General features: G+C 38.8%; 1 protein-coding gene across 5 annotated transcripts in view; it reads right to left on the bottom strand.

Annotated features, from left to right (window-relative positions):
* Window positions 1-27,247, bottom strand: part of LOC136876417 (eukaryotic translation initiation factor 4 gamma 1) — a 700,368-nt gene that overhangs the window by 154,922 nt on the left and 518,199 nt on the right. For all 5 annotated transcript variants that reach the window (XM_067150372.2, XM_067150376.2, XM_067150374.2 and 2 more), the window contains 3 exons: window positions 21,528-21,614; window positions 7,954-8,121; window positions 7,734-7,871 (listed from right to left, as the gene is read on the bottom strand). In XM_067150372.2, the coding sequence (XP_067006473.2) occupies window positions 7,734-7,871; window positions 7,954-8,121; window positions 21,528-21,614 (393 nt within the window). The remainder of the gene's footprint in view (window positions 1-7,733; window positions 7,872-7,953; window positions 8,122-21,527; window positions 21,615-27,247) is intronic.

Genomic DNA, 27,247 nt, shown 5'->3' with positions numbered 1-27,247 from the left:
CTAAATCTGTCTGGCACTCTTGGTATACTGTGAGCAATCGGGCCTGGCAATAAGAGGGTTAACTAATTCCCAATAGGGATAGTTTTTCCTCTTCATCATATCGATAAGTTCTTCCGTTTTTCCAGTCAGGGTAAAAATATTCATAGTCCCGATTCTTACATTGTTCTTCGGACATATCTGTTTTTCATCGGATCAATGTTGGCCGTCATACCTGCCAGATCTGCTCGAAGACTGTCAATTTTAGGATTGTTTATATCTCCATCCGAGGCTCGTTTGTAGAAGGCTATTCGAAGACGCTACCACTGGCTTAAGCCTAACATGGATTTTCACATCGATACTTTGTTGTGCACTAGAGGGTTGGCGCCTGACACGCATTTCCTCGTGTCAGTTAAGTCTATGGTTTACTCACCAATACTTGGGGGCCGATTGCAGTGGTTGCACACTGGGTGATGGGGTCGCCACATCCCTACGCCACATATTCGTAGTAATATTACATAATTTTCCATATTATGTAAAGAATGTAACATTTATGTACATATCTAAATAATTATTAACAATGTTTAACAATGGTGGCTGATCATTTAATTTTCAGTACATTGAAGTGGCAAATTTCATCTCTTATAGAAAGTATAAAAACAGCACAAGTTGGTTTTAAAATCAGTGTTGCCAAAATGTTTAGGGACACCCATATATTTCAGACTTGAACGGAGTGTCCCTATACTTTTAAAACTAAGATTTATTTTTAACACAACTGATATCAAGGTCTCTATAGGTGGGCCGGCACAAGGTTGCACTTGACAGTTGTAATTCATGTTGGCACGACTACAAAAATGAAATGAAGAACGTCACCCGTCAATCAGAATCACCAATCCACCACTTTTTATGTCAAATACAGTTACACATTTTATTCATGTTAATTCGTATTTCATATTGTATAGTGCTCATAATCTTTTATTTGCTTAGACAAATATGAGCATTTATAAAAAATATTTAAGGTTTAAGCGAGCCACAAAATAAATACGAACTATTTTCAGTTGATTGTTGTTGGCAATATGGGTAGTATAGTGGTGCCATCTATATCCAGCTTGACTACGGTATTGAAGTGTTGCCATTTCGTCTGTCGTCGCTAGCACGTGGTCGGGTGTGATTTGCGCGTTTGTGAAGGTTTTGTTTTCTTTGTGAGATAATTGTGGCATTTTATTTTAACGAATTCAGTGCGATATCACGGAAACGACAACATAGTTATGAACCACGAAGTAATAATCCTTTGCGCCGTAGAGTGGCCCTTAATAGTCCGGCATTAGAATTAGTGCGGAGAACTCCTGAGTTTTATGAGAGAGAGAGAGAGAGGAAATTCGTACGCTTGTATAGCCATCTCTCTGTTCCTGAAGATCAAGTTGTGGAACGCATATGTCAAACGGCTTCCAAAGCGTACTGCTATTCAGACAGGCGTTCGCCTCCAAGAACAGAAGGAAAAAGGGACTGGAGAACATAGCAGTAGCGGAAACGGGGCTGATAGTAGTGACTTGTTTCACAGCACTCCGGGAAAGAAACGCATTAAGCTATCTCCTGTAACAGGAATTAATTCTTTCCAGGCTGATGTAATACGAAGACTCGTGTACGATTATTGCAGCTCAAAGTCCCTTCTGTCATTGTTATGTACAATGCACCTACTACTCCGTAATAATGGACAAGACCCGTTCGTCGAGCGCCCGTAAAGAACTGTTAGTGGAATGGCTGCAGGAAAGAAATATCCCAGCGCATATGTCCAAAATGGACCATTTATATTGGTATTATAAATTTACTCATTCGGGACAAAAGTTTCAGATTCCCTATGGGAATCAACATCTATATCTATGACTAAATTAGTCGACGAGGTAGCGAACGAACAAGGGCACGAGGTTATTAGGTTGCCGCCGTACCACTGTCACTTCAACCTCAAGGAGTTGGTACCGGTACGGTATAGGGTAAAATAAAACATTACGTACGCACTAATAACTCCTTCATAATTACTGAAGTGGAAGGATTGTTCCGGGAGAGTATTGCTCGAATAGATGCGGCTTTTGTGGAGGAAGAAAGTCATGTCGCAACATTCATTAACTCGGCAATGGCAATACATGGCATCAACAGTGACTGTCAGGAGTTGATGATCTGCCTAGACGACGACAATAACAACGAAGGCGACGGTAGTGATAGCAGTGATCTGGAGTGTATCGAGCCTCTACCTGTATGAATAAGGTACGAAAATAAGGTTTCTGAATTTTCATAAATTTTATAGATTTTACTTGAAACCTTTTGTGTTAGCACCGGTGTATATTACTCGAATATTTATTGGTGCATTTAAAGTGAGATTCTTGTCGGCCGATTTCATTTGTACTGTGTATCATCGCGATGACATTAAAATAATTTCTCCCAAGTTTTTAAGAACTCACGTGCCGTGCAATCAGTTGTTGCGGCGACAACATCGCTTCGTGCGCCACTGCAGTGTGACCAACATTGTGCGCAGCTGTCATGTGCAACCTTACGCCAGCCCACCTATAATATCATGCTTGCTTGAAAATTTGAAGACTGTAATGCCCGAGTGCACCAAGCTCGGTAATTATCACCTTTTACGAAACCGTGGTAAAACTTTTACCGTAGTATTGTCGTAAAAGCAGTGCACCATTACTATCGCCCGGTTTCGTTACCACGGTTTCTTGACGCTTGACTTTCTCGCTATTATTCCCCTCGGAAGCAATTTGAAGTAGTCTTCAGGAAGCAGTGATCGTTTCGACAGTCACTTGTCCCTCGTGTTTACATTTTGTGACAGCGCAAGGAAGTTATTGACTCCTCGAGACGCGCTCTCAGGCGAGAATTGTGAAATACTGTGCTATCATGAGTCGACCCTGGCCATCTTGCTACAGTATCTCGTACCGTGAGGTTCAAATCGCTCACAGTTTGCACGCAATCTAAATCATCTTTGGAACGAAACATAGCTTAATTCTTCAAATAAATCGCGTCTCTCTTCCATAATTCTCCCTTCATTTCTTTCAAACTGATTAAGATACTGGAGATATAACCTATAGTTGTTAAGCTCCATCTTGGAATCTTTAACCACAGAGCACAAATACAACTTCACCGCGGTTTTCTTAGTTAATCGCTCGCTCACGGGCGGTAAACTCGAAACCGAGCTTGGTGCAACAGAAATACGACTTTACCCTGGTAAAATTGTGAAGTTTACCGCGGTATTCTCTTTACCAAGGTTGGTGCACTCGAGCATAACTCCAATAGTTCATGAGTTAATAAGAAGCATGTTTTTAAAGTAAGTACCGTTTTTAAATATCGCCGCTGCAGCGGTTTGATCGTTGTTCAGAGCATGCGTACTCAGTACGTACATCTGCAGGCTAGCCACAAACGCCACTACGGAAGCATTCGCTCGTATTTACGGTTGTTTGTGCGTATTGAAAATGCCTCTGACAATTAGCGGTCCCACTGAGTGTGAACTATGCACTGTAATTAGATTTTTAAATGGAAAAGGCGTGAAAGCTGTTGTAACTCATCGACAGATTAGTAGTGAAATGTATGGAGAACATACGCATTTAAAAAAGGCCTACTAATGTCTACAGCAGGAAAAGATTTCGTGGTTACGTTATGAGTTGCCTGAAATTTCAAGGAGTGTTCTTTATGAAACTGTTACAGGATGCTTAGATTATCGGAAGTTGTACTCACGCAACCCAAATCAAACGGATTGTCATGCTCACAAATGGGTTTCTTTTCCTTCGTGACAATAGGCAATCTCTCATGGCTAATTGAACCTGAGACCTCAGCGCTTCGAACGGTTGGGGACAATTTGATCATGCTCCATATAGTAGTGACCTAGTGCCTAGTGACTACATTCTGTTCCTGCACCTGAAAAAAAAATTAGGAAGTCAGTGCCACGACGACGATGATTACCTAAGAAGGACCGCGCGGCAGTGGCTGGCATATCAGGGGGGCAGATTACTATGGGGATAGAATTTAGAAGCTGGCTTCATGATATGACAAGTACCTTAATATGCCTTGAATTTACATTGAGAAGTCATTTAAGATACAGACTTACACGTAAAAAGGAATTGTTTAAAACATTACATTTTTTAAAATATCAAAACAGTACTTTAGAAACACTAATTTTTTTATCTTACGGCCACTCAAAACTGACCTTGATTTTGAAGAAACAAATATATGTAATTTCCATTTATTTTCGAAACACCTCCTGTATTTACAGGCTGCCACTAAGAACAAGGTAAAACATAAAATATTCTGTACCTATCTATTAAAGACAATTCAAAATTAGCTGTAGAGGGGGTGTCTCAGGATCTTGATGCAGCCTCAGAGGACGAGGGTCACGATTTCGCGGATGAGCTTCACTGAGAGTTGGAAGCGCTTCCTTGTGCCAACGAAGTAACGAGATATGGTACCGCGAGTAATTGTTAAATTGAGAGCTGTTTTCTATAAGGCTATTATGTCAATTCTCTGCGAACTACCCTATATGGCAAGTCCATGTACCTCCGCGTACAATGAATCCCTTCTTTCTCAGTTCTTCGGCAATGAAAGATCTGATCTTGTGGTGCCGCATGTTTCTTAGGAGCTCCCGCGTGTGCAGAATCCCAGGACATGACCAAGAGTTTCTTTCTCTCTGTGGCAATGCCGACAGAGGTGGTTGTCCAGGGATCTGCCTGGCACCGAGCACACCGCAGAAAAATTAGCAGTCATCTTCCTCTCTCCACTCGTTACAAGACAGTCCGGTATGATTATCGCACCCAAGAGTTTGCTGGTGTATACTCTTTGTAAAGTTGTACTCCGAGTCCTTTTTTGCGATAGTGAACATCAGGAGGTGAATTCACATTCTCGTACCTCTTGAAGGATCTTCCTAGTATCGTACAGGCAGTTCTTGGTGGTCATTTTCTGGGTATCAGCATTTGTTAGTTTTAGGCGTTCTATACATTCCTGACTCTCCGCATGAGAGAACCCCCCCGAAGCGACACCAAGTGGTTGTTTATTCTTCAGCAAGATACTGCGGGCATTGATGCATTGCAGGTAAACTTACAAGGTTTTAAATAGAGCAAGTCCTTAGTATTTCTTTTCAGTGTACAACATGCCATCTGGGGTATCCGTCGGCGACTGCAATATCTCCTTTGTTGCACTTTCAATCATTTTATCGCCATCAGATAAAAATTTCTGTGCGGTTTTCTTGAAACTGCATGTCAGGAAAGGGTAAATCGGAGTGGGCCAGACTGAGGAATTCAGTACCATGAGCTTTTGGTCTACCTTAAACAGTGGCGACGATGTTAGAGCTTATTGTGAAGGCCTTTCATTACAGCAGTCTCGTCGAACACTATAGAGTATCCCTGAAGATAGTTCCAAGGTAATGAATGTGTTCGCCGTCTCTGATTAAGTCAATGCTACAGTCTTCCTCCACGGATAGACCCCCTTGCTTCAACTCGCCTCGGATTACACATTTTATATATGGACTGAAAACGAGTTGCAGAAAGATTCTAACACCATAGCTTTATGGGTCTTTGATTATTTGAATTTGATTGACGTAAGCCTTTATATCCTCTGAGCAAGTGTCTTCCCATTCAGTATCTATTTTACTGGATTGTGCTTGTTTAAATACTGAACTGATATTTGTGCAATTGGCTATGTCATGGAATAGTTTGTCTCCTACAAACATATGTAAAAAATAATCTAGTTCTCGTGACCCACGTTCCAAAGTATGGACAGGTCCAACATCACCCGTATAATCATTTGGACTAACGAAACGAAATGTTTGTGTTACTTGAATTGCGCATCAGCATGAGGTCGAATTTCTGGATATCTGTTTTCATTTACATCACTGATATCACTAAAATGATCATTTACATCATCTTCACTTACTAAAAATTCACTTCCACCACTACTCAACGATTCTGTGTCACTTTCTTTGCCTAAATTCAGCTCGTTTACAATGTCCACAGCACTCAAATCCTGCCATGTTTACGAACGAAACTGCTGACCCCCACGCGCTGAAATTCAAGACAGATTATCGCTCCTCTTTTATTTCCTATTTCTCTGCCGAAAACAATACAAAACTATCGCATAAATCGTAGAGAATTTGCCGAAGAAACATTACGAAGATGCGTGGAGGAATATTGAGTTTTTGAAAATCTACAAGCATGTTATTGATGGAAGAGAGGAAGCAGAAGAGTTGAATGATACCCAGTGCTGTCAGCCACAGGAGGGAAAACAAAATGTCTTCATATAAATTTTTTCTGTACGAGTTCTCTGGTTTTTTTTTTTTTTTTTTTTTTTTGGTTAAGAATCACTACTGTCATTACAATGGTTGATATGTATTCCCTCTAAAACGCCGTAGCGTGATTTATTCTTAAAATTACATTTTATATATACACCTGATCACTATTACCCACTGTCAGTTGAAGTCAAAGTGCACTTTATCCATGATATAGAGACAAAGTGAACTTTCTCCATCTTCTATTCTCCTTTAATTTTCAGGTACGTCAATAAAATCTAGCTTTATCTATTGGATATGTAATCTGTAAGTAAAATCTTTAATATGCACTCACCACTTTCACTTACTAACTTTTTCAGTTGGAATCAGTTTTTTGGCTCAACTGAATATTCATGTTTTATGAGAAAGTGCACTTTAATTCTAGGCTACTCATATTACCATTTTCATAAATTTAATGCATTAATACTATTACACATTTTTACAATATTTCATATCTAATTACAGTAGATGTCCGTTATAACGAGTACAGCATATAACGAGAACTCCGATATAACGACAGGCTTGCCTGTCCATTCAAAATTCTTATATTAAACTATCACTGATGCATCCATTATTACGTGCGCTATTTTCCCCCCGTTACCAACATTTACACACCCAATGATTATTTTGCATACAATTGATCATCTTCAGTATTGTTTTCTTCCTATGTCCACTAGCGAGCGCTCTCATTGACACTCACAGGCGAAGCCGGAGTCTTAGTAAAGCCCGACGACTCCTGCTCTCTAAAAGAAAACTCAAAATGAAAGATTAAAACAAGTTTTCGTAATAAATCTATAAACGATATAGATTCCCTTATTTACGTGGCTGACAGCAGTTAACTCGTTATAAATAAAGGCCGTTTAAATATTATGAATTTTTCAATTTTTAAAACAATGTGTGTGTGTGTGTGTGCTAGATCTGAATAAAAGAAGACAACCTCATACAGATTTATTTTTATAAATTGTTTACTTTGTACTTCACATCTTGGATCCAGCCAAGGAAATGCAGTAAAACCTGGCTAAACTAAATTCCGTCCATGACAGCAAAAATGGACATCTAGACATTAATTTTAAAATGTATAATGTATTGTATTCCTTTTTGTTTTAAATTTATTTGTGAGTTTAGAAAATTAATCATAAGCACTGTAGACTTTTAACATGGAAAATATCTGCACTGTTCTGAGAGAAAGTACGAAATACACACTGGTTAGGCAAAAATCAATTTCTAAAATTCAATGCAGAATAGAATGGAAGTTCTCCTGGCCCCCAGTAATAAAGTGTTGAAACATGCTGTACAGAGCAAAGGACACTCCCAAATGAAATTTGACACTGCAAAATAGAAAGAAAATAGACGTGCTTAATGTTTTGATGAAGGAAACTGAAGAAGTCATGTTAAAAATACAGAATGCAGTATTAAATATTTGTAGGAGATCTATAAAATACTATACCTTCTCAAAAACAAGGTTGATAACACCTTGAAGCCTGTCACTAGTGTCAATGGGGAGAGACTTGACCTGCGACACAAGCTTCTGGAATTTCTCAGGAGTCAATTTGTTTAGAACACCTCTGACTTTCTTGTACAAATCCTGAAAGTTAAGACAATATTTTTTAGAGACAATGAACAAAAGAGAAAGGTATAAAATACAGAAAATATTAATAAGAATCTACCTCTGTCTTGGCCTCCTCATCTGATACAGAGGTCTTCCCCCTTCCTGGTTTCCAAGCATTCTCTGTCTCCCTCAACTTTACCTCTTCTTTTAATGACAAAGAAATTTGGATGACAGACTTGTTACCTTTAGACTTATTACCCTGCTGACTCTTTCTTTGAGGAGGGGGCTGTAACAAGACATGAACTAGTATTAAAAAACATAAAGAAACATACAAAGTCATGAGAGAAAATCCATTAGAATCTGCTTTATCAGGCAACCAATTAAGAGACAATCTCAAATGTGAGTGGAGAAGAAAATAAAAAATAAAATAAAAAAAACACCACCATGCTACAGGAATCTGATATTTCTAGTCACACTGCAGCTGTACTGTAATTGTCGATAGTCATTAATGTTAGTCATTTGTGTGCTAGTGATTTAAAGTTTAGTGTTCTTACTTGCTAGTAGAATTCCGATCGCTTTTGCTCTCTGTAATTTCCTTTCTGACCAAATTATCACTGGAGATTACACTTCCACTGTATTTACACTTGCTGGACGCCCTTCTCTGTTGACTGCCATCACCACTGTCTTGGTCTCGCTGAAGTTGAGTTGCATTTTTGGAACTGGGATTTCCACATGTTGAGTCCAGTCTGTACTACTTCTGATTAACCTCAAATCATGATATCATCAGCAAAGGCCACTGCATTCAGTTCACTGAACATTTCCAAGGAGTTTTTTATTATATTGTCGATAACAGTGATGAACAGTAGTTGGGACAGTGCACTTCCTTGTTGAACTCCATTCCTAGCCACAAACCATGATGATGGACCATTCCCAATTTGTACACAGCTAGTACAGTCTTTGTACAACATCTGAATTTTCCTTACCAGTCCTCCAGGCGCATTTCTCTTCCTTGGGCACACCCAGATCTTATGTGATATAACACTATCATGGGTCTTTTCTATATCCAGGAATACAATGACCAGGTTCTTGCCTTTCTCCCAATACTTTTCCATCAGCATGCGGGTGCTAAAAATTAGATCTATTGTTTATCAGTTACTTTTGAATCCATATTGTTCCTCCTGTAACTGTGGTTCAATTATGGTTCTCAATCTCCTTTCTATGATCTTCTCAAGAATTTTTAGCCCATGAGACAGCAGTGATATTCCTCTATAGTTGGTGGGTTTCCATCTGTTGCCTTTATTAAACAGAGGAATTATAACGCCCTTGCTCCAATCTGCAGGTATTTTGCCATCTGTCCATACGGCATTTAGTACTCGTGCAGCCATTGTATACCCTGGTTGCCTGCTGCCTTTTATCATGTCTGCATTCAATTCATCTGCACCTTAGGTTTTCCTTTTGGCATAGATTTTAAGGATCAGATTCTGTCCAGGTGATGGGAGGTTCCTCATTGTAGGCTCAGATTTCCAGTTCTGTATTTTCTTCCTGAACTGGTGTAATCTTTAGGTGGTCAAAATGGTTCTTCAGGACTTCTCATACCACTTTCTGTCCTAACCAGATTTCCATTTTCAACTTCAAGTGTATTCATTGGTTTCCTTTTACCTCTGATAAAACTATACAGTAGTTTGATGGCCTCTGCTGCCATCCTCCAGCTTCTGAGTGAATATATTCCATGGCTTAGTCTTTTCTTCTGCAACTGTTCTTTTAATATCCAGTTTCTTGTTTCGGTATACTTGTTCGAGGTTTCCGATCTTTGCCTCGTCTCTAGTAAGATCCGGTTTTCTTTTCCTCCTGATCCCTTTCTTTATGTCACTGCCGTTCCCACCATTTCCTTCCACCACAGTGTCTCCATCTCCCGTGTTTTAATACTTGTCTTTACACGAAGTTCAGTCCCTTAGTCTGGTCCATTCTGCCTCTCCATTTTCCCCTTCATCCCTTGGTAACAGTGTTTATCTGGATCTGATACTCAGTTCTCTTATCTGTTTTCTGGAGTTCCTATACTTCGATTTTTGGCATTTTCCACTTCTGTACTTCAGGCACATGGAAGTTTCTCAGGTCCACTACTAATAGACGGTGGTCGCTGTCAAGGCTCCTTCTGACATCTGTCACCATTCAGCTCCTTTCTTCATCTGAGACATAATCACAATATTTTGTAGGTCCATCCCAAGTGTATCGAGTTATCTTAAGGCTCTGTCTCTCCTTGAACTAACTATTTCCCACCAACAACCCATTCATCATAGAGAAGTCAAGGAGATGTTCGCCTTCTGTATTTCTCTCACCATATCTATGAGGTCCCATTACATTCTCATATCCTGTTCTATCTGCCCCAATCTGTGCATTCAGATCCCCTATAATGATTACTCTCTGTTCACTAATAACTTTTTCCAAATGATCAAGAAACAAGTTCTTATCCTCTTGACAACATCCAGTTTGAGGTGCATACACCTGTACCGAAGTTAGGTTTCCTTTCCCTAAATGCACAGTCACCTTTATTATTCTATCGCTAACATGCTGAATGTCAGAGACTCCTAGAACTTTACTCATGATGAAACCAACATCATTCCTCATCTCTGTCAGATCCATGCCAATACAGTGTATACTGTATTCGTAATTTCTTCATTCCTTTCCCTCTCGATTTGGTTTCACTCAGCCCCAGTATCATTAATTTCCTCCTTTCCATGAGGTCCAGTAGTTCTTCACATTTTCCTGTGAGAACTGAGTAAGTTGATGGTCTCAATCGTTGCGAGTCTCTTCCAGGATTTTTGGATTTTCGCAAGACTCTGCCTATCGTCAGACCATAAACCATCATCCCTGACAAAAACCTACACATGCTGGCGCCTTAATTTAGTTGATAAATGTGTTACGAGGCTCTTATGTGTTTTAAAAGCAACTACAAATGAGCACTATTACTGGCCTGCTAGGCCTAACGTGATTGAGGATTTTCTTTCGGGGTTTACTCCGTTAGCCTTTGAGAATATCTCTTCATCCCACAAGGCAGTGGATTCCAAATGTACTACCCCCAGAGGCATGGGTTGCCCACTCCGCCAACTCCATCGTACCGAATCATATTCTCCGCTTTTGCTGCTGTTGAGGTCTTTACTCATTACCCTGAGCTAGGACACTACCAGATGTTACACACCGAGTCAGGGTGCTCTGGGACTCTCATATGCAGGGGTGCCACTCCCTGGGCAGGGTTGCCTCTACGAGGCATATGAGCTAACCCACTACAATTGCGTTCCTTTCAGGGTTGTTCCCCATGTAAATGCTTACGTTATGAAATAATTGTGGGTGTGCGCGTGTTAGCCTTCCAGTTCTGGGCACACCATGAAGCTGCCCATTCATTATCTTTAAAGATGAGCCTTACGTCTAGAATATAGTGTTTATCACAACCAAAACATTTTTGCAGCTTTAAGTTCTTCATCCTTAAGTATGAATGCTTCCCTTCCTATTGTTCCTATTATAACTACAATAAACACTCCAGAAAAAAATTCTGCATCCATACTATCAGTTCAAACCCAAAACTAAACTCGAACTAAATTATAAGGAACATATGTATGAATAAATATTGCTTAATTCTATTCCTTTCATACGCTGCACCTGCCACGCTTACTCTGAACGTAAATAGTAAGTTTCATGAAAAAACCCCGATCAGTTTTCCTGCACCAATGCTGTAAAACACAGAGAAAAATTAAACAGATTCTGATATTGTTCATTATTTGTCCTATCTAATGTAGAAACTAAGTACAGTAAAACCTCCTTAATACGAAGTCTATGGGACACAAAAATCTGACAAAATTACGTGATTCCGAATTAACCATGAACTTAATTCAGAAATGCTAACCCTTGCCGCATCAAAAAATAATCCAAGAACCATACTGAAAACAATATAACCTTAATTCACAGTTTCAACCTTTGATGTGACATGAAAATTTCAAAATGTATCCAACAAGGTGCATTCAGAGAATTCAAATTCACAATACAGTATTCATGTGGATAACTCCCTGACAAACATAACCTCACGCAACGAAAGGAAAAAAAAAAAACCAATGATTCAAACATGAGAAATCTATGCCAGCTCTCCTGAGCAAGGCCTTTATTCATTGAATTAAAGAACTGAATGCATTTTGGATGTCTTGTACTCGCACGGAAAGTGACCGGTGCTCCTAAAACGTGGCTAATCGAACTTCCCTATGACGAGGTGATGAAGTCTCTCTCTTCCATGTGCATTGCAAGACAGTGCAATGAACCCCATTTCTACGATTTCCCAGCTGTCACTTCCCCCCTATAAAACCGTAAGACACCAGAGCCTGAAGATCTTTATTACCTTTTCCTTTTAGTTCCTTTAAAATGGTATCCATAACTGCTATGAATAGAAAAGGTGACAAGGCACTTCCCTGTTCTACTCATCTGGTTGTACTGAACCATTGAGTGTGACCATCTCCAATACTTACATAGCTTTTGGAATTCTTATATAGCATTTGGATCTTCCTAAAAAGGTACCCCGGTACACCAAGTTTTGTAAGACTCTTCCAAATAGTTGAGAACTTCAAATTATCCAACTTGAGTATTCATTATTTAATTTATGGCATTACCAAAGCCTTCAATTTTTTCATGGGTCCTCAAAGGGAAGTAACTTTCCAGCCTGGATTTTTTTAAAAAATAGCAAATAGAAAATAACACACTACAGGGTTGTGTTCAGATTCACATGCAATCATGTACAGCTCAGAAACTCTAGTCTGGCAGGACACAGCAGTATCATCATTACACAATCCAAAGGATAGAAGGGATTTAGACTACAATCATAACTAGTACTCAGTAACTAACGGTGTTATTCAGAAATTCCTTGAATCATTTAGGAAGAAATTCTGATTACCTCCATCTTTACTAGACGAAATTGTCACAGTGGTGCTAAAGAAATTGTGCCATATTTTAGTACGTCACAAACATAAATAAAATTACTTCTCTCTATATGATTCAGTTTAGAGAACATTTTTAAGACTTTAGTGACCCCAATGGAACTATCTAAAATGGCGGACAGTTTTCATATAAATACTGGACATCTGCTATCAAGTAATGTTCTACAAGAAATGACAAATATGATGAGAGATTCATTCCAAATTTAGCGAAACCTTGTTAGTGTGTTCCTCACTTAACATGTTTTCCTGCTTAGCACGTCATAAATTCAAAGTTCCGATTCTCATCGTATTAAATCTATATAAAAATGCCTCGCGTATCACATCACGAACTTTCACTATTACTGCTAACCTTGAATATATTATCGCTTGTGGCAGGAACGCAATTTTCAACCCGGGTAAGAGCATCGCCGCAGTTGCGGGATAACTGGAAAAGGCCTAGAATTCCTGAACTTCACAGGAGGAATTGCACCTTCGGAGAGCAAGCCATTAGCTTCAGAAATGCTGTTTTGCCCGCTAGTTAGCAGTGAAACTACAGAATAATACGAGACTGTTTGTGCTTGTATTTCGCATTCCACTCAGAAGTTAGAAATGTACTCTGTGTTTAGTTATACAGTACAACAAAAGGTAGCGAATATTTGTCGCGCAATAGCCTACATCTGGAAGATAATTGTGTGAAGTTGACCAGCATGGTGCATATTTGTCTTGAGACAGCTGAATTATGGATACGGAAAGAACAGCGAAATCCCTTACTAATGAAGATAAAATTAAGTCTGTAAGAAAGTCAACCGACATTCACATCGTCAAGCACGCAGAATTGGCGTGAATGTAGAAACTCGCACCTTCCACACTCTGTGTGATCAGAAAAATGTTTAATAACCACCTGGTTCGAAATAAAAGGCTTTTACTAACATTTGTTTTAGAATGAGTGTGATCTGCAGTAATACTTTGATATTTTTATGGGACCCGTCCAGATGTTTTCATATTTGTTTGGCGTTTTTGACACTTCAGTGCAATATTATCTTATAAGCCCCAGCGGAATAAGTTTTCATATTAGTGGCCATAAGACGTACAATCCCATTATGTCGGAAAAATCTAGTGTTTCCATATCCTTGTTTGATAGTGTTTATTGGTGTATTTATTAGTACATATTACTGCGTATCAAGTTCTTTTTCCTTGTCCCGTGCAAAAACAGCTTAACGAGGTTTTACTGTAGTACAAAATCATCTTCATAACTTGAGAATAGAAAGCACCAGATGGGGGAAGTAGCTGCCCCAAAAATTAATAAATACACTCGAGTCCCGTTAATCCGAACTGAAATATCCAATTTTTAAAAAGTTCTCCTTATTGAAATGAAAGAATATAATATAGAATGCAGATTTACTTGCATTTTATTACTCATATTTTACTAGAATAACCTAATGTAAACATAATTTCACACCATAAACCAGGGCCTCTCAAGGCCAAAAATCTCACCTGTGCAAAATTGAGGCGCAAGAGCTCCATGCACTGTGCATCGGTCCCATTCGGCTCGGACCAACGATTTGTCTCTAGGCTACTCAGCTAAGCTCGGCTCAACTCGGATTTGGAGTGCTACAGAGCATGTGAGGAAGAGGGAGACAGGCAGAGCGAGCGAGACAAGCGTGGGGAAAGAGACAGCGCTATTGCTCCAAAACAAGGAGTGGGGGTCTGCACTCTGGTCAACCAGCGAAGTCATCATTTGCACAGTGCATGCACTCTGACAAGCCCTGTCATAAACCATCAAATACGGGTTGTTTATCTTTACAAAGTAAGTTACGTTTCTTTTGCCGTAGTGAATGGAACCTACTCGAAGATGCAGTGTCAAACCAGCGTCTCATAAACATCACATTTGTGGGCGTAGCAGCGGAGTGTTGCTCGACGTAGTGCACGGAAAGTTCTAAGGCGGCTGCGGCATCCGAATGTGACACTAGTTGTTCATTGTGGTCTTCTTCATAGTCACTCTGTTCCACATCAATTCCAGATTCTTTCTCTAATAATAATGTTATTTGTTTCACGTCCCACTAACTACTTTTGCGGTATTCGGAGACGCTGAGGTGCCGGAATTTAGTACCGCAAAAGTTCTTTTACGTGCCAGTAAATCTACCAACATGAGGCTGCCGTATTTGAACACCTTCAAATACCACCGAACTGAGCCAGGATCGAACCTGCCAAGTTGGGGTTAGAAGGCCAGCACCGATTCTTTCTCTACCATAGCTATAATTTCTTGGTCTGTTTGTAATTGATGACAGTCAACTTCCATCCAATCGCTATTAAATAAACATCACAAGCAGGTCTTCACATCCCGGGCACAATGCGAAAGTGTAACCCGTTACCGTTTAGGAAACAAGTTTTAACCTAGTTTTAGTCGTTTTCTCCTCTACGGGTTCATAACTATCACACTGTAATTTTACACAGTATTTCATTAATGTAACTGCTAAAGAATGGACATTTCAAATTACAATATGTACTGTATTGTAGAAACTATTTTCTTCAGACAGTTGAGGCACTGGCCTTCTGACCCCAACTTGAAAGGTTCGATCCTAGCTCAGTTTGGTGGTATTTAAAGGTGATCAAATACGTCAACCTCGTGTAAGTAGATTTACTAGCACGTAAAAGAAATCCTGCGGGAGAACATCCCGGCACCTAGGCATTTCCGGAAACTGTAAAAGTAGTTAGCGGGACAAAAAACAATAACACTATCATTAGAAAATATCTTCCGGTTAATCCGAAAATTTCTTAATCCTAACAGACTCCGGTCCCAATTAGTTCGGATTAACGAGACTCTACTGTATTGCAACATTTTAAAAAGTTCCAATGAAAATTAATTTATTTTCGTATTGTCCTTATGGACTTAAATCAGTAGACTGAACCTTTGTGGTTTCTCTAGTATTAGAGCAGCTATCGTAAGTGGATTTTCTCTTTACCTAACCACAGATTGAGTATAAAAGCATATCGCATACCTTCCTTGTGAATAGCCCCGACCCAAAATTCTGTGGATAAAAGTAAACCCTCAGTTAAGGATGCATCACTGTCATTCCAGCTACTGTCCTGCGATACCTACAAACTCACCAGATCAGTCCAGTGAAAGAAAGAAGGTGCAGACAGATAAAGTGCTAAGACAATGTTTCACAGCAGATTTTAAGATATGCTACATAAATGATGCACGGTAGTGGTTTTGTGCAAGAGCCAAAACAATAATGAGCATTACAGAGGGCCTTCGAAGGGAAATATCAAGGAAAAATTCAATATGCTTCTGGAGAAAAATACTGGTCTTACTGAACTTTCAGTAATAGGGTGTTAGAAGGGGTCACTCAAAATAAAACAAATGTAATACGACTCCACTTTAAAGCCTTGTGGTCTCTAGAAGAGTTTTTCTACACTGAAGTAACATTTCGTCATGTAATCATCGCAATTACGTAATGGTCACCTATTTAAAGAGAACTTTTATCACTGAATCATCACATGGAGGTTACGTGAATGATGTTGATCCACAAAACATCACCGTAATATTTGTCACAAATGGACGACAGTAATTGCTTTTACTCAAATAAAGTCTCAAATCCCAGGTTAATTAAGAAATAATACGAAAAAGTTTATTTTAGAGAATACATACTTTACTGCCTTATAACTATTTCTGCTACATCGCAGTGCTTCCGTAAGCGTTTTGTTTGTCCAACACTCTCGCCTGTGATGTCTTTGCTCACTGAAGTTCTTTGGTGTCGTTTTATTGATTTTTCTCATTCGATGTAATTTGGTGGGTTGTCACTTCATGTGCATTAACTGATTCATTAAAAGATTTATTGGTCCAGGGATCATGCTATTTTTCAACAAAATGCCCGCACTCCCATTCGCTAGAAAGAGAGCTCGTTGGTGCCAGCCCTGGACCTCAAGAACGGAAGAAAAAAAAATACGGCGCAAGCAATGGAATGCAAGACATATGGCCAAAGATAACAAAAATCCCAGACATAGCACTCCCATACATTGGTGCCAGCCCTGGACCTCGTGAAAGAAACAAAAGACGGCGCAAGCAGCGGAATGCAACACCGTAGACTCCTATTTACAGCCAGTAAATAAGTATACATATTTCTTGCTAGTAACGACGGCATTTCTTAATCAACCTGGGATTGGAGTTGGGTAAATCAATGATTACCTTTCGTTTGTGACAAATATTACAGTGATATTTCGTGGATCAACATCGTTCACGTAACTTCAGATGGATATTGTCCCCAACAATCAACAGGAGATTTAAAAGTCGAGATTGATCAACACATATTTAGAATAGGATTATTTAAAACACATCCACTACAACGGCATTATTTTCATAATCTGAAATGCAGTCTCCTATTTCATCCACAGCCTTCCCAAGTTCCTCAGAATGAGAAATATTTCATGCCCCCATTATATGAAGATGGAATGATGTTCACAACCTGTAAATACATAGTTCAGTTATAGAACATGTAAAAAGGAGATACATTTAACTTCCAATCTATTCAAACTAAGCAGTATTTACAGATAAAGATCCCCTGCATTTGGGAGTCATCAACCAGAAATGTAACCAAGTACACCACACGACAAAAAAATGGAAACACCCAGAAGGGGAGGAGGAAACTAAATTAAACTTCACGTGTTAAGAGGGTATGTAATGTTTAAAAGAAATTTACAATGAACATGGTAGTATGAGCCCACGTATCAGTATGATTCTTTTACAACTGGCTTTATGTCAAACCAACACGACAGGTCTTATAGTGACAATGGCACAGGAAAGGGCTATGAGTGGGAAAGAAGCAGCCGTGGCATTATGGCACACCCTCAGCGTTTGCCTGGTGCGAAAATTTTATATTTTCTCCATGTCCTCTGGGTTGGTTAGGGCCTTTTTGATTGGAAAGTACCTGTTTTGCTCCCGCTTTAAATTTTGTTATTGATATTTATTTTTTTTGTTTCTTGTCGGCTTAAAGGTGGTACCTGCCGGTGTTTTTGTTGCTACCCACTAGTTCTGTGGTGAGTAACGTGGCTGGCGGGTCAAATTGCTCTGCCACTCTCAACACTTGTTGCTGACGACACCATTCAGACTAGTGTGACTCCTATGGTGCCAACTCCCATCTATAGGGACTGCAATATCCTTGTAACACCACTGTTATTCACAGCTTCAAAGACTGCATCTCTCATGGAAATGTCAGCACATTCCCAAACTGCTTCATTTATACAGCTAGTGTACCTCTGATACGTAGTGCAACCTTCGCAGATTTATTACCGTGCATGAGGTGTTTCCCAGCTGATTCACCGTTCCTTATCGTACGCAAGGCATAAACGAATCTTAAATAACTCATAGTACCCTATCCACTAGAAAATCAAAACTTTTCATGGCATTCAGTACACTCAAAAAGTAATCTACCAGAAAGTTCCTTTCTTGCAGTAATATCTTCATAACAAAACTATTACATGCGCCACAAATTTACACTTCATAAAACTACGAACAGCAGCTGACAGTAGCTCTATATTATAATGTTCCAATTTCATGATTTTTTTGTTAGCAGAATTGTCACAATCTACACATACACTCTCTTTCACGCCATTTACACTTGTACCAGTAGAAGATAGCTTTCAGTTCAAGGTACTAACATTAACACTTGGAGAACATAACCTATCTCTACTCTCACCATGATTTGTATCTTTTACAACATTTACACTAGTTTACAAATCGTTTACACTAGCCTCAGTATTTACAGGTATAATCATCTTTATCCCAGGACCTCTTTTATGCTTTGCATGTACTCTGACGCGGCATTCCGAACACACAAAGTCAGTAACTCACGTTTCCATATAAACAACAACAAACATGGAGGAAAACAAATGAATAATGTAATATGCATTCTGAGCTACAATATACAAACCAAATTTCCAGCATAAATCATGGAACCATAATGAACAAGATATTACATGGAGACTAAGATCAAGGAAGAATGGGGGCATGGCACCAAGTAGAGAGGGTGACTGAAATAGCCATTTTAAGCCCTTAAAATAACTTTCAAGAAATAGACTAATTATCCCAATAAATAAGAGTACAAACTAAAATACAAAAAAAAAAAAATTAGAAAATTTTCATTGAAACTGATCACAGTCTTCCCTTTAGCTGCTTTTGGTTCCTTGTTTTCACTTACGTCCATGTACTTCAGTCCAATTTTGGTCAACCTTTTTATAATCCTCACCAGGATAAATATAATAATCATGGCTGACAGTGGGGTAAAGGGACTCTGCCATAGGTTGAAGATTACGCCAATGAAACCTCATTCCCATAATTCAAGACGAGAAGTTAAATGACCTAAAACAATGAGGCAATGTTTCCGACAAGATAATCATCCCTGCTGTCCGGAGTAAGAATGGAAAGAATAAGAATATGAAATTAATCAGAATAACAAATAACAACATCTCTCTGTCTTGAATTAAGGGAGTGACATTTCATAGGGGAAATCTTCAGGCAATGGTAGAGCCCATTTGTGCCACAGCCAGCCATGATTTAATATGAATAACAAAGACAAGTAACAACATGTTTAAATAGTTGAGAGGTAGCGATACAATAATTGGATAGTGTTATGCATCAATTGACCAAGCGCCAAAATGGATTTTTTTAGATTATTGCACCGTCTGGTAGCTAAAGGTGTGAACTTTACATAGGTTATTGTTCGGACTTTTATTGTCAAAACGATTTTGCGGGAAATGAATTTTGACCAAACGCCAACCTCTCAATCATTACATTGAAGTTTTGCATCAAGTGACTAATCACCATTCCCGAGTCAGAATTACGCATGAAATGACCACACGACCAGCGTGCAATCACTTGGTCATGAGATGCTAAATGTGGATTCCCGCATAGGTTTTCTTCCCTATGGCACATGCCCAGAACCTAAAATCCTCCGATATGGAAAAATCGAAGTTGGATGAAAAACTGGATACGTTTTGTTTTGACATTGAAGAAACACTGCCATTGCCACGTATTCCCACGAATGTGGGTTTTTCAAGCGCTACTTGTGGTTATATAATTTAAGGATTCACAGTGGGAAAGATAATAAAGGTCATTTTTAAGCCTGGTTGGAAGGAGAAGTAAGAAGAGGGGCTCAGGAGGTTTGATCCTGTTTGTACAAGCAAATTCATGGAAAACGTGCACAAAGTCAAAGAAGTCGTATTGTGGTCAGATTCTGCGGAGGCCAGAATCGTAATACAAAGGTTGTTCTACCTTTGAAACAACACCCTACCATTGAAATGATTACACTAATATTTTTACTTCCAGGCCATAGCTTCCTCCTTAACGACAGCAGCTTTGGTGATACAGAACATGCTTTCAAATTTCAGCAGCGCCCCTATACTGCCAAAGACTACATAAATGTAACGAAGATGTGCCTAAAGAACCCGCGTGTTGTGCACAGAATGACCGCACTGGACTTTCATAGTACAGTTCATCTGGAGAAGCACATTGCAAACAGGAAGACAGGCACAAACCGTGAGAAGGTAAACTGGTTGTATGTGAGAGAAATAGAGCTGAAGAAAGATAAACCGTTTCGCATTTTCTTCAAAATGTATTTTGATGCAGATCGCACTGTTGAATTGAACATTAAGAAATCTGCAGTTGGTCCTAGCTTCAGAATGAAAGTGGATCAGCTCTACATGGTCTGCTCACTTTATTATGGCCCAATGGAAAACCAGTTTCAGAAGCGAAACTGAACAACCTGCGCTCTCTCATGGAGCTAATTCCCAATGATGCTAAGCCTCTCTATAAGGGCTTATTTAGTGATCCTGGAATAGACGATGATATAGATGGGTTTGAATGTGGAAATATGGATTTTGAACTCACAAATTCTTAAAATCCTGCATTATAGAGAAACTGTGTGTTTATGATGCCTTAATACTATGATCTACCAGTGTAATTTCTATACTACTGTATATCTTAAACCCACATTTTTTCTGTGTCATGTTCTATGCTGTTATGTATAATTTAATCCTGCACTTAAGTCAAACCGATCAAAATGAGAATTTTATCTGTTGGTCAAGTGATGCAAAACAGAAACTAATGTAACCGCAATAAAGCATCAAGTGACCAAGCAACATTATCTCAGATTACGACAATATACTTCAAATATCCCTAAATTGAATACATTAAGAAAATTTATGTATATATCTTCATTTTGGTATATAATACCTCACAATTAACACGAAATATGAATACACAGGAATTTGCACTTGTGTAAATATCTCAAAATCTACTTTTGGTGCTTGGTCAAGTGATACATAACACCATCCAATTATGCATCTTAACAATGTAAACAGAATTATATGAAAACAAGAGAAATAAGCAGCAGCATTTGCAAGGGGTCCCGATCTGACAATATGTAAAACTTTAAGTAGTATTGAACAGGTGGATAACCTTACCTCTGTTTTTGAATGTAAATCTTTTTTCAATACAGACCATTATGAAGTTTTGACGTAAAAAAAAAAAAAACAGTTAAGGTGTATATTGTGCTGATGTCAAGCCTAAGGCTGGTTCCTGGCCCTAACCTGGGGGCGTAAGCCCTTTGCTTGATCACAGTCCAATGGGTTTGCCACTAGGATGTCCAGGGAACACCGACCATATCAACAGCAACCAATAGCACAAACTCAACCATACACACACACTAAATACTATACGTAATATGGAGCTTAAGTTACTTACACCTCCACGCGAATTTCCAGAGCTCATGAATTTCGGAGTGAACGATTCGTGCTGGCTCCTGCTCATATCCATAGCACGTGACTGTTGCTGAAAAGAACAGAAAATTTACCTACATAAACATAAGACCATAAACTGAAATTAAAACTAGTTAGGCCTACATTATATAGCATTTATACATCATAGTTGAGACAGGGAAGTGTACTGTCTCCCTTATTGTTCATTATCATCATGGATAGAATTCGATGTAATATCAAGAAGATGAAGGGCAAGGAAGTGAAATCTATGTATGATCTTTGCTCATGACATTGTAGTCTGGGGAGATATTGATGAGGAAGTACAGACAAGTTGATTTATGGAATGGAGATAAGAAATTTTGGAATAAAATTTAGTACTGCGAAAATCAAGACTTCGATCATGACGACAGGTAAGAGAAGATCCAGGGAAGTGATAAGAATAGGAAATGAAATTTGGATGGAGAGATTGATTTAAGAATACAGTAAAAGTCCCCTATCGCGAGTATTGCATATAATGAGAAAACCATTTAACAGCAACTTTTGACCGTCCCTACAAAATTCTTATATTAAATTGCGTTTTATCCTTTGTTTACAGCGAGAAACCAATCGCTGACGCATCCGTTATTACGAGCGATTATGCGCGAACAATTTTTTCCATTACTGATATTTATGCACCCAGTCATTATACTGCATGCGATTGATCATCTTAGGTATCGTTTTCTTGCTATGCCCAATAGCGAGCTCTCTCGTCAACATTCAAAGACAATGTCGGAGTCGATTAATAATACCCGTCGACTGTTGTTCCGTAAAGAAAATGAAAGAAAGTATTTCTGCAATTAAGTAAGAATGGGATACACTTCAAGATATGACAGGGTACATCACTGATTTCAGAGGATAACTTATATTTCGGAAAGGCTATTCGCATGCCAATTTTTAGCAACGAGGTTATTATTTCTCTACAAGCGTTTCAAATATGCTTTTATGATATATATATATATATATGGTTAGGTTAGGCGACGACTTTTGAAAAAGAAAACTGAAATATTTTCCACAGAAGCCTCTGGAGCGATACCAGTACCGAATTTCTCCAGATCCAACATGGTTATTTTTCTTCTCAGAATATCATCTGGAAAATCAAGGGTTGTTTTGCATTCCCAGCCCAACAGTAATGAACACCACTGGCAACTATTGCAGTAACTATGCTGTTTCCTTTCAACCCGCGCGCACGCACACAAAGTTCATTGACAAACGGCCGCTTCTTTTTCAAACATTGCTAGCCGCAGCGACCAGTTGCACAGTGCCTATGTGTAAAGTCACTGGATCTAAGGAAATAGTGAAGAGAGAATGACATTCTATTATCCTCTACAAAAACGTTTCTCAAATCTGCAGAACGGATCAAACCATGGGAGCCTTAGATTTCTTAGAAAGTCCACTGTTACTCAGTAGCAGAGTCCACTGTACCTGGCACCTGTAGTTTTATAGACAGCAGGAATATTTTCGTGATGGATCATCGTACTGAGAAATACATTTAACAGATATTTCCGGCAAATTTTCAACGGATTCTCGTCGATGTTATGTTGCCAATTTTAAGTTAATGGCCATTACACACTTGGGAATGTATACTAATTGTGCAGCCGCAAGAAAATACGGCATAGGTCTAACTAGAGCCAATATCAACAGTTACCACCAAGACTTAAAAATGCGTACCATACAAAAAAAGCATTCAGTGACTTCGAAGAAGTCAAAATTGAAATTGTGAGGTATGTGCAAAAAAATGCAAGGGCGGAATTGCCAAACCGCGGCGCAATAAACTCGTTCATTGACTTTCAAAGTCCGCAATTAGGCCCATACATCACTAGCCGCTGAAGTCCGCCGAATCTGGCAAGCGAGACGTGCATGTAGCGGCAGCCAATTATATGACGCTGTGTGAATGAAGGGTACACGTCTGTGAAGGACCATAATTTTAACTACAAATCACACAAAAGATATCACCGCTAGTATGCTTCATATACACCCGAAATTCACTGTACAAGTGGAACCAACCTTTTAGAACTATAAAACAAACAGTTCATATGTAATTTACTTTTTAGGAGTATAGAGAGTTTTTTTTAGGTACCTATATCTCTGAAACTTATCAATAAAATCCACCAAATATTTAACTGTATACAGAGAATGTGTGTACACAAAGTAGACTACAACGGAGAACATACAGAAAGAAATGAATTAACAGCATTCATTACAACTTAATACATAAAAATACAGCAATTTTTTGTTGGGTGTAGCTGAAGTCAAGTCTATTTTTTAAGATAGCTCCATGATTGTAGTCTACTTTTCTTCAATTATCATACTAATTTCAGCCTTCTAGCTTGAGTAGTTTTTGGTCTATTAAATTAAATATGTCAAAAAACTAAACTTTCGGGAAATTGGACTTAAAGTTTACCTTTGCTTTTAATGAAAGTTGTGGCCTTATCTTATGTGTTTAATGCATTCCAGCCCCATTAATCATCTTGGTTAAGAAGTTCTTCATCCTCTTTCTTCCTCTTTATATTCCTTTTTTTCTGGTTCTTGCCTCCTTGAACATTCTCTCTGCACCGGCAACTCTTCTACTGTCAATAGCAGTAAGTGCATGCCTCATGTTGTATCCTGCTCCCATTCCTAGCTGCTCTAGAACCATACACCTGGATGAAACATAACACTGCATCTAGAACTCCTATTTTCAGTGTCTGTAGACCCACAAAAACAGATTTAGGAACACGGTCCCAGATGCATCGATTGAAACATCCATTTGGATTTCGAGTCCTCCCATGAAGGCACTTCTCCAGTAATTTGGATTGCTGAGATCCCTGTAAATAGGCTTTATTGCCTCAACAACAGCTTTAGGTAAGGAGTGCTTATGCTGATATTCAGTACCATCTGCCTTTGCTTCCTGGAAGTTACACCCTGCATCAGGACCTGTTGGGCAAAGTGCGTGACAGGGATGTTCATCAGTTGATGATTTGTGTATAAGACTAGCCCATACAGCTTTTCTCATATCAACAACGTTTCACCTCATTTCTTCTAATAGCCAGTCCATAATATTTCTGCAGTAGATCTACTTCACAATCAGTGAGGCGACCGCTACCAGTCACGTATTTCCCATCAGAGAGCTTCTGACCTAGGTCTTTTTGCAATTTTCTCAGTCTAGTGCCTAACCTCTTCTGCACGTGGCCTACACATTCCATCTTTTCATTGGTTACAGAAGTTCCATATGGCTAGCCTCCCACATTTTTTGGAAACCTTTAGAATCGCCATCACCAAGGTACTGCGTATAGCGTACACCACATAGATGCTGAGATCTCTTGAATATTTTCAAACTTGATAGCACATGTATGGTCCTTATCTGATTTACAACCAGAGCAATACTTGGTCAAGCACTCTACATCTATTACCTTACCACTTTCAAGGGAGGTAGCAGCAACAACCCCACTAATGGCCGGTTTCTGAAATGACAGTTATCTGTAGATGGGTAGTTACCAGCGACTTAACATGGTGATATGTTTAAAATGAGTTTCCGAAACAACAGTTATCGGCTTCTTCACAGTTACCTGCACAACGACTGGTAACTGCAGCTAGTGCTGTAGTTACCTCTATGTTAGAGCTGATTCCAAGAAATACCGCTTTGAGGCACCACTCCATACCGTTTCGTACAAGGTCTTATATTAGTTTCGTAAAAATTAGAAAGTGATAATGAAGTGGTTGCAATATATTTACAGTTATTCATTGTAGTTTTAACATGCTTGGGTGTGCTGGACTCGACAATATTTCGGTTAGTACGTTTACTTCGATGTTATCACTGGCTTTAGTCACTGATTACACTTGTATGGTGTCATCTGTCCCACCTGTTTAGGTTATAATCTCCTCGGAGCATGACGCCTCTACTGTAGATATATCTTCCAATACCGGAAATAAACCGTCAAATAAAAGAACTCGAGTCGGATTTTCATCAGGCTCTAATTGATCTTTGAGTGCAGCTATAATGTTAAGATCTCTTTCGACAGGCTTTGAATCATGAGTCCCACCAACAATTACCGTAGTGAACACAATCTGAAATTATGTACCAAATAATAAATATCTTAGGTACCGGTATGCATTTAATATTAACCTGCTGAATAATAAATATCGATTTTTCATTGCTTTTTAATGCTATTATATCCTTTAACTAGTGACGTGAGGTCTCATAGACTCCTAATAAACATAAAATATCTGGACTTCTTTAATTAAAAGCCTTGCAGGGAGACGACGTGTGTCATCTTATCTGTTTCAACACACTTCACACCGTGAGTCAGGGTTAGCTCGCTACGTTCGATTGAAGTTCTCAAGTGGACTTTACGTCAGCAGTTACGAGAGTATTTTTGTCAATGCATGTTGCGTGGCCAGTGTAAAAAAAAAAAAAAAGGCAACGTTTGCAGCGAGAACAGATGGATATCGCACCATCAGTGCAGAACTTCAGTGCCGGAATGATAGGTTCCAAACTGCGCGGCACGTTTTCATTTATGTAATTATTTTTGTTTACGCTTGTTCTGTTCTGGATCAATGAAAAGTGATCTGATTGACGACAACGTTCAAGGTGAAATTTAAGACGATGTCTGCATACTGTCAATAAGAAAGAAGAGGAAGTAATATATACCTAATTTTTGCATCATTTGATCGTACGTATTTTCATATTGTGAGAGAGTATTTACATGCTAAATCAGACTGATTGACATGATGTGTATATATTTGCCAACCATTTTACATTGTAGAAAACTTCTGCTAGTAAAAGTAACTAGATATAACCAAAAAAAACCTTAAAAACATTTGCGTAGAGACATCTATCGGAGGACGAGAGGTACTAAACATGACGATATCTGTACTGTTTATTACCAGGGCTTATAAATCTGGATTTAAGTTTCCGGAAACTCATTAAAGTTAACAGCACAGTTAAAGTTACAAGCGCTTTTAAGTAACTCACAGGTAACTGTGGTGTACCAGAAACCGGCCGTAAGAGAAGTATGGCCACTTTTCTGCCAACATCTATCAAATACAGCTGCTGTATTACAATTCCCATCATTTTTCTCCACTGATTCTTTTATAGCAGTTTTTTAGGACATGCTACTTACATCTTCAAGGCACCCTATTAACACTTTATTGTAGCGATCAAATCGAGGAGGTGGAGGAGGATCCATAATTGCACAGAAAGTTTGTGTTGCTTTATACCCTTTGTATACACGGCATACCATAAGCTAGTCTTGTGTTCACATTATAAAGCCTCTTGTTATTTACCCCTGAAGTATATACAGATTCCTCATGACCACAGACACTGCACATAATGATTAAGTTTTGAGGCTAAACTCTTCTACTATTTACAACTTTAAGACGTTCAATACTACTTTCACTGTCACAATATTTACACTTTAAACATTTATTTAGGAAACTGTACACAACACTCAGTTCAATTAACATAGACCCTGAATTAATGTTTGGAATATTTTCTTCACTAAAGATACTGCGGAATGACAGATGTTGATTCCCATAGGGAATCTGTAATATTTGTTCCGAATGAGTAAATATATAATACCAATATAAATGGTCCGTTATTGGACATTATAAATTTTCCAGCTAACTCATTCCTGGTTCCTTACATTGGGTAGATGGCTATTTTTGGACATGACTCGATCATTTCTATGC

Source organism: Anabrus simplex, chromosome 6, assembly GCF_040414725.1.
Source record: "Anabrus simplex isolate iqAnaSimp1 chromosome 6, ASM4041472v1, whole genome shotgun sequence".
Classification (NCBI taxonomy): Eukaryota; Metazoa; Arthropoda; class Insecta; order Orthoptera; family Tettigoniidae; genus Anabrus; species Anabrus simplex.
Note: the sequence above shows the minus strand (reverse complement) of the source record. Positions and strands in the feature narration are given on the sequence as shown.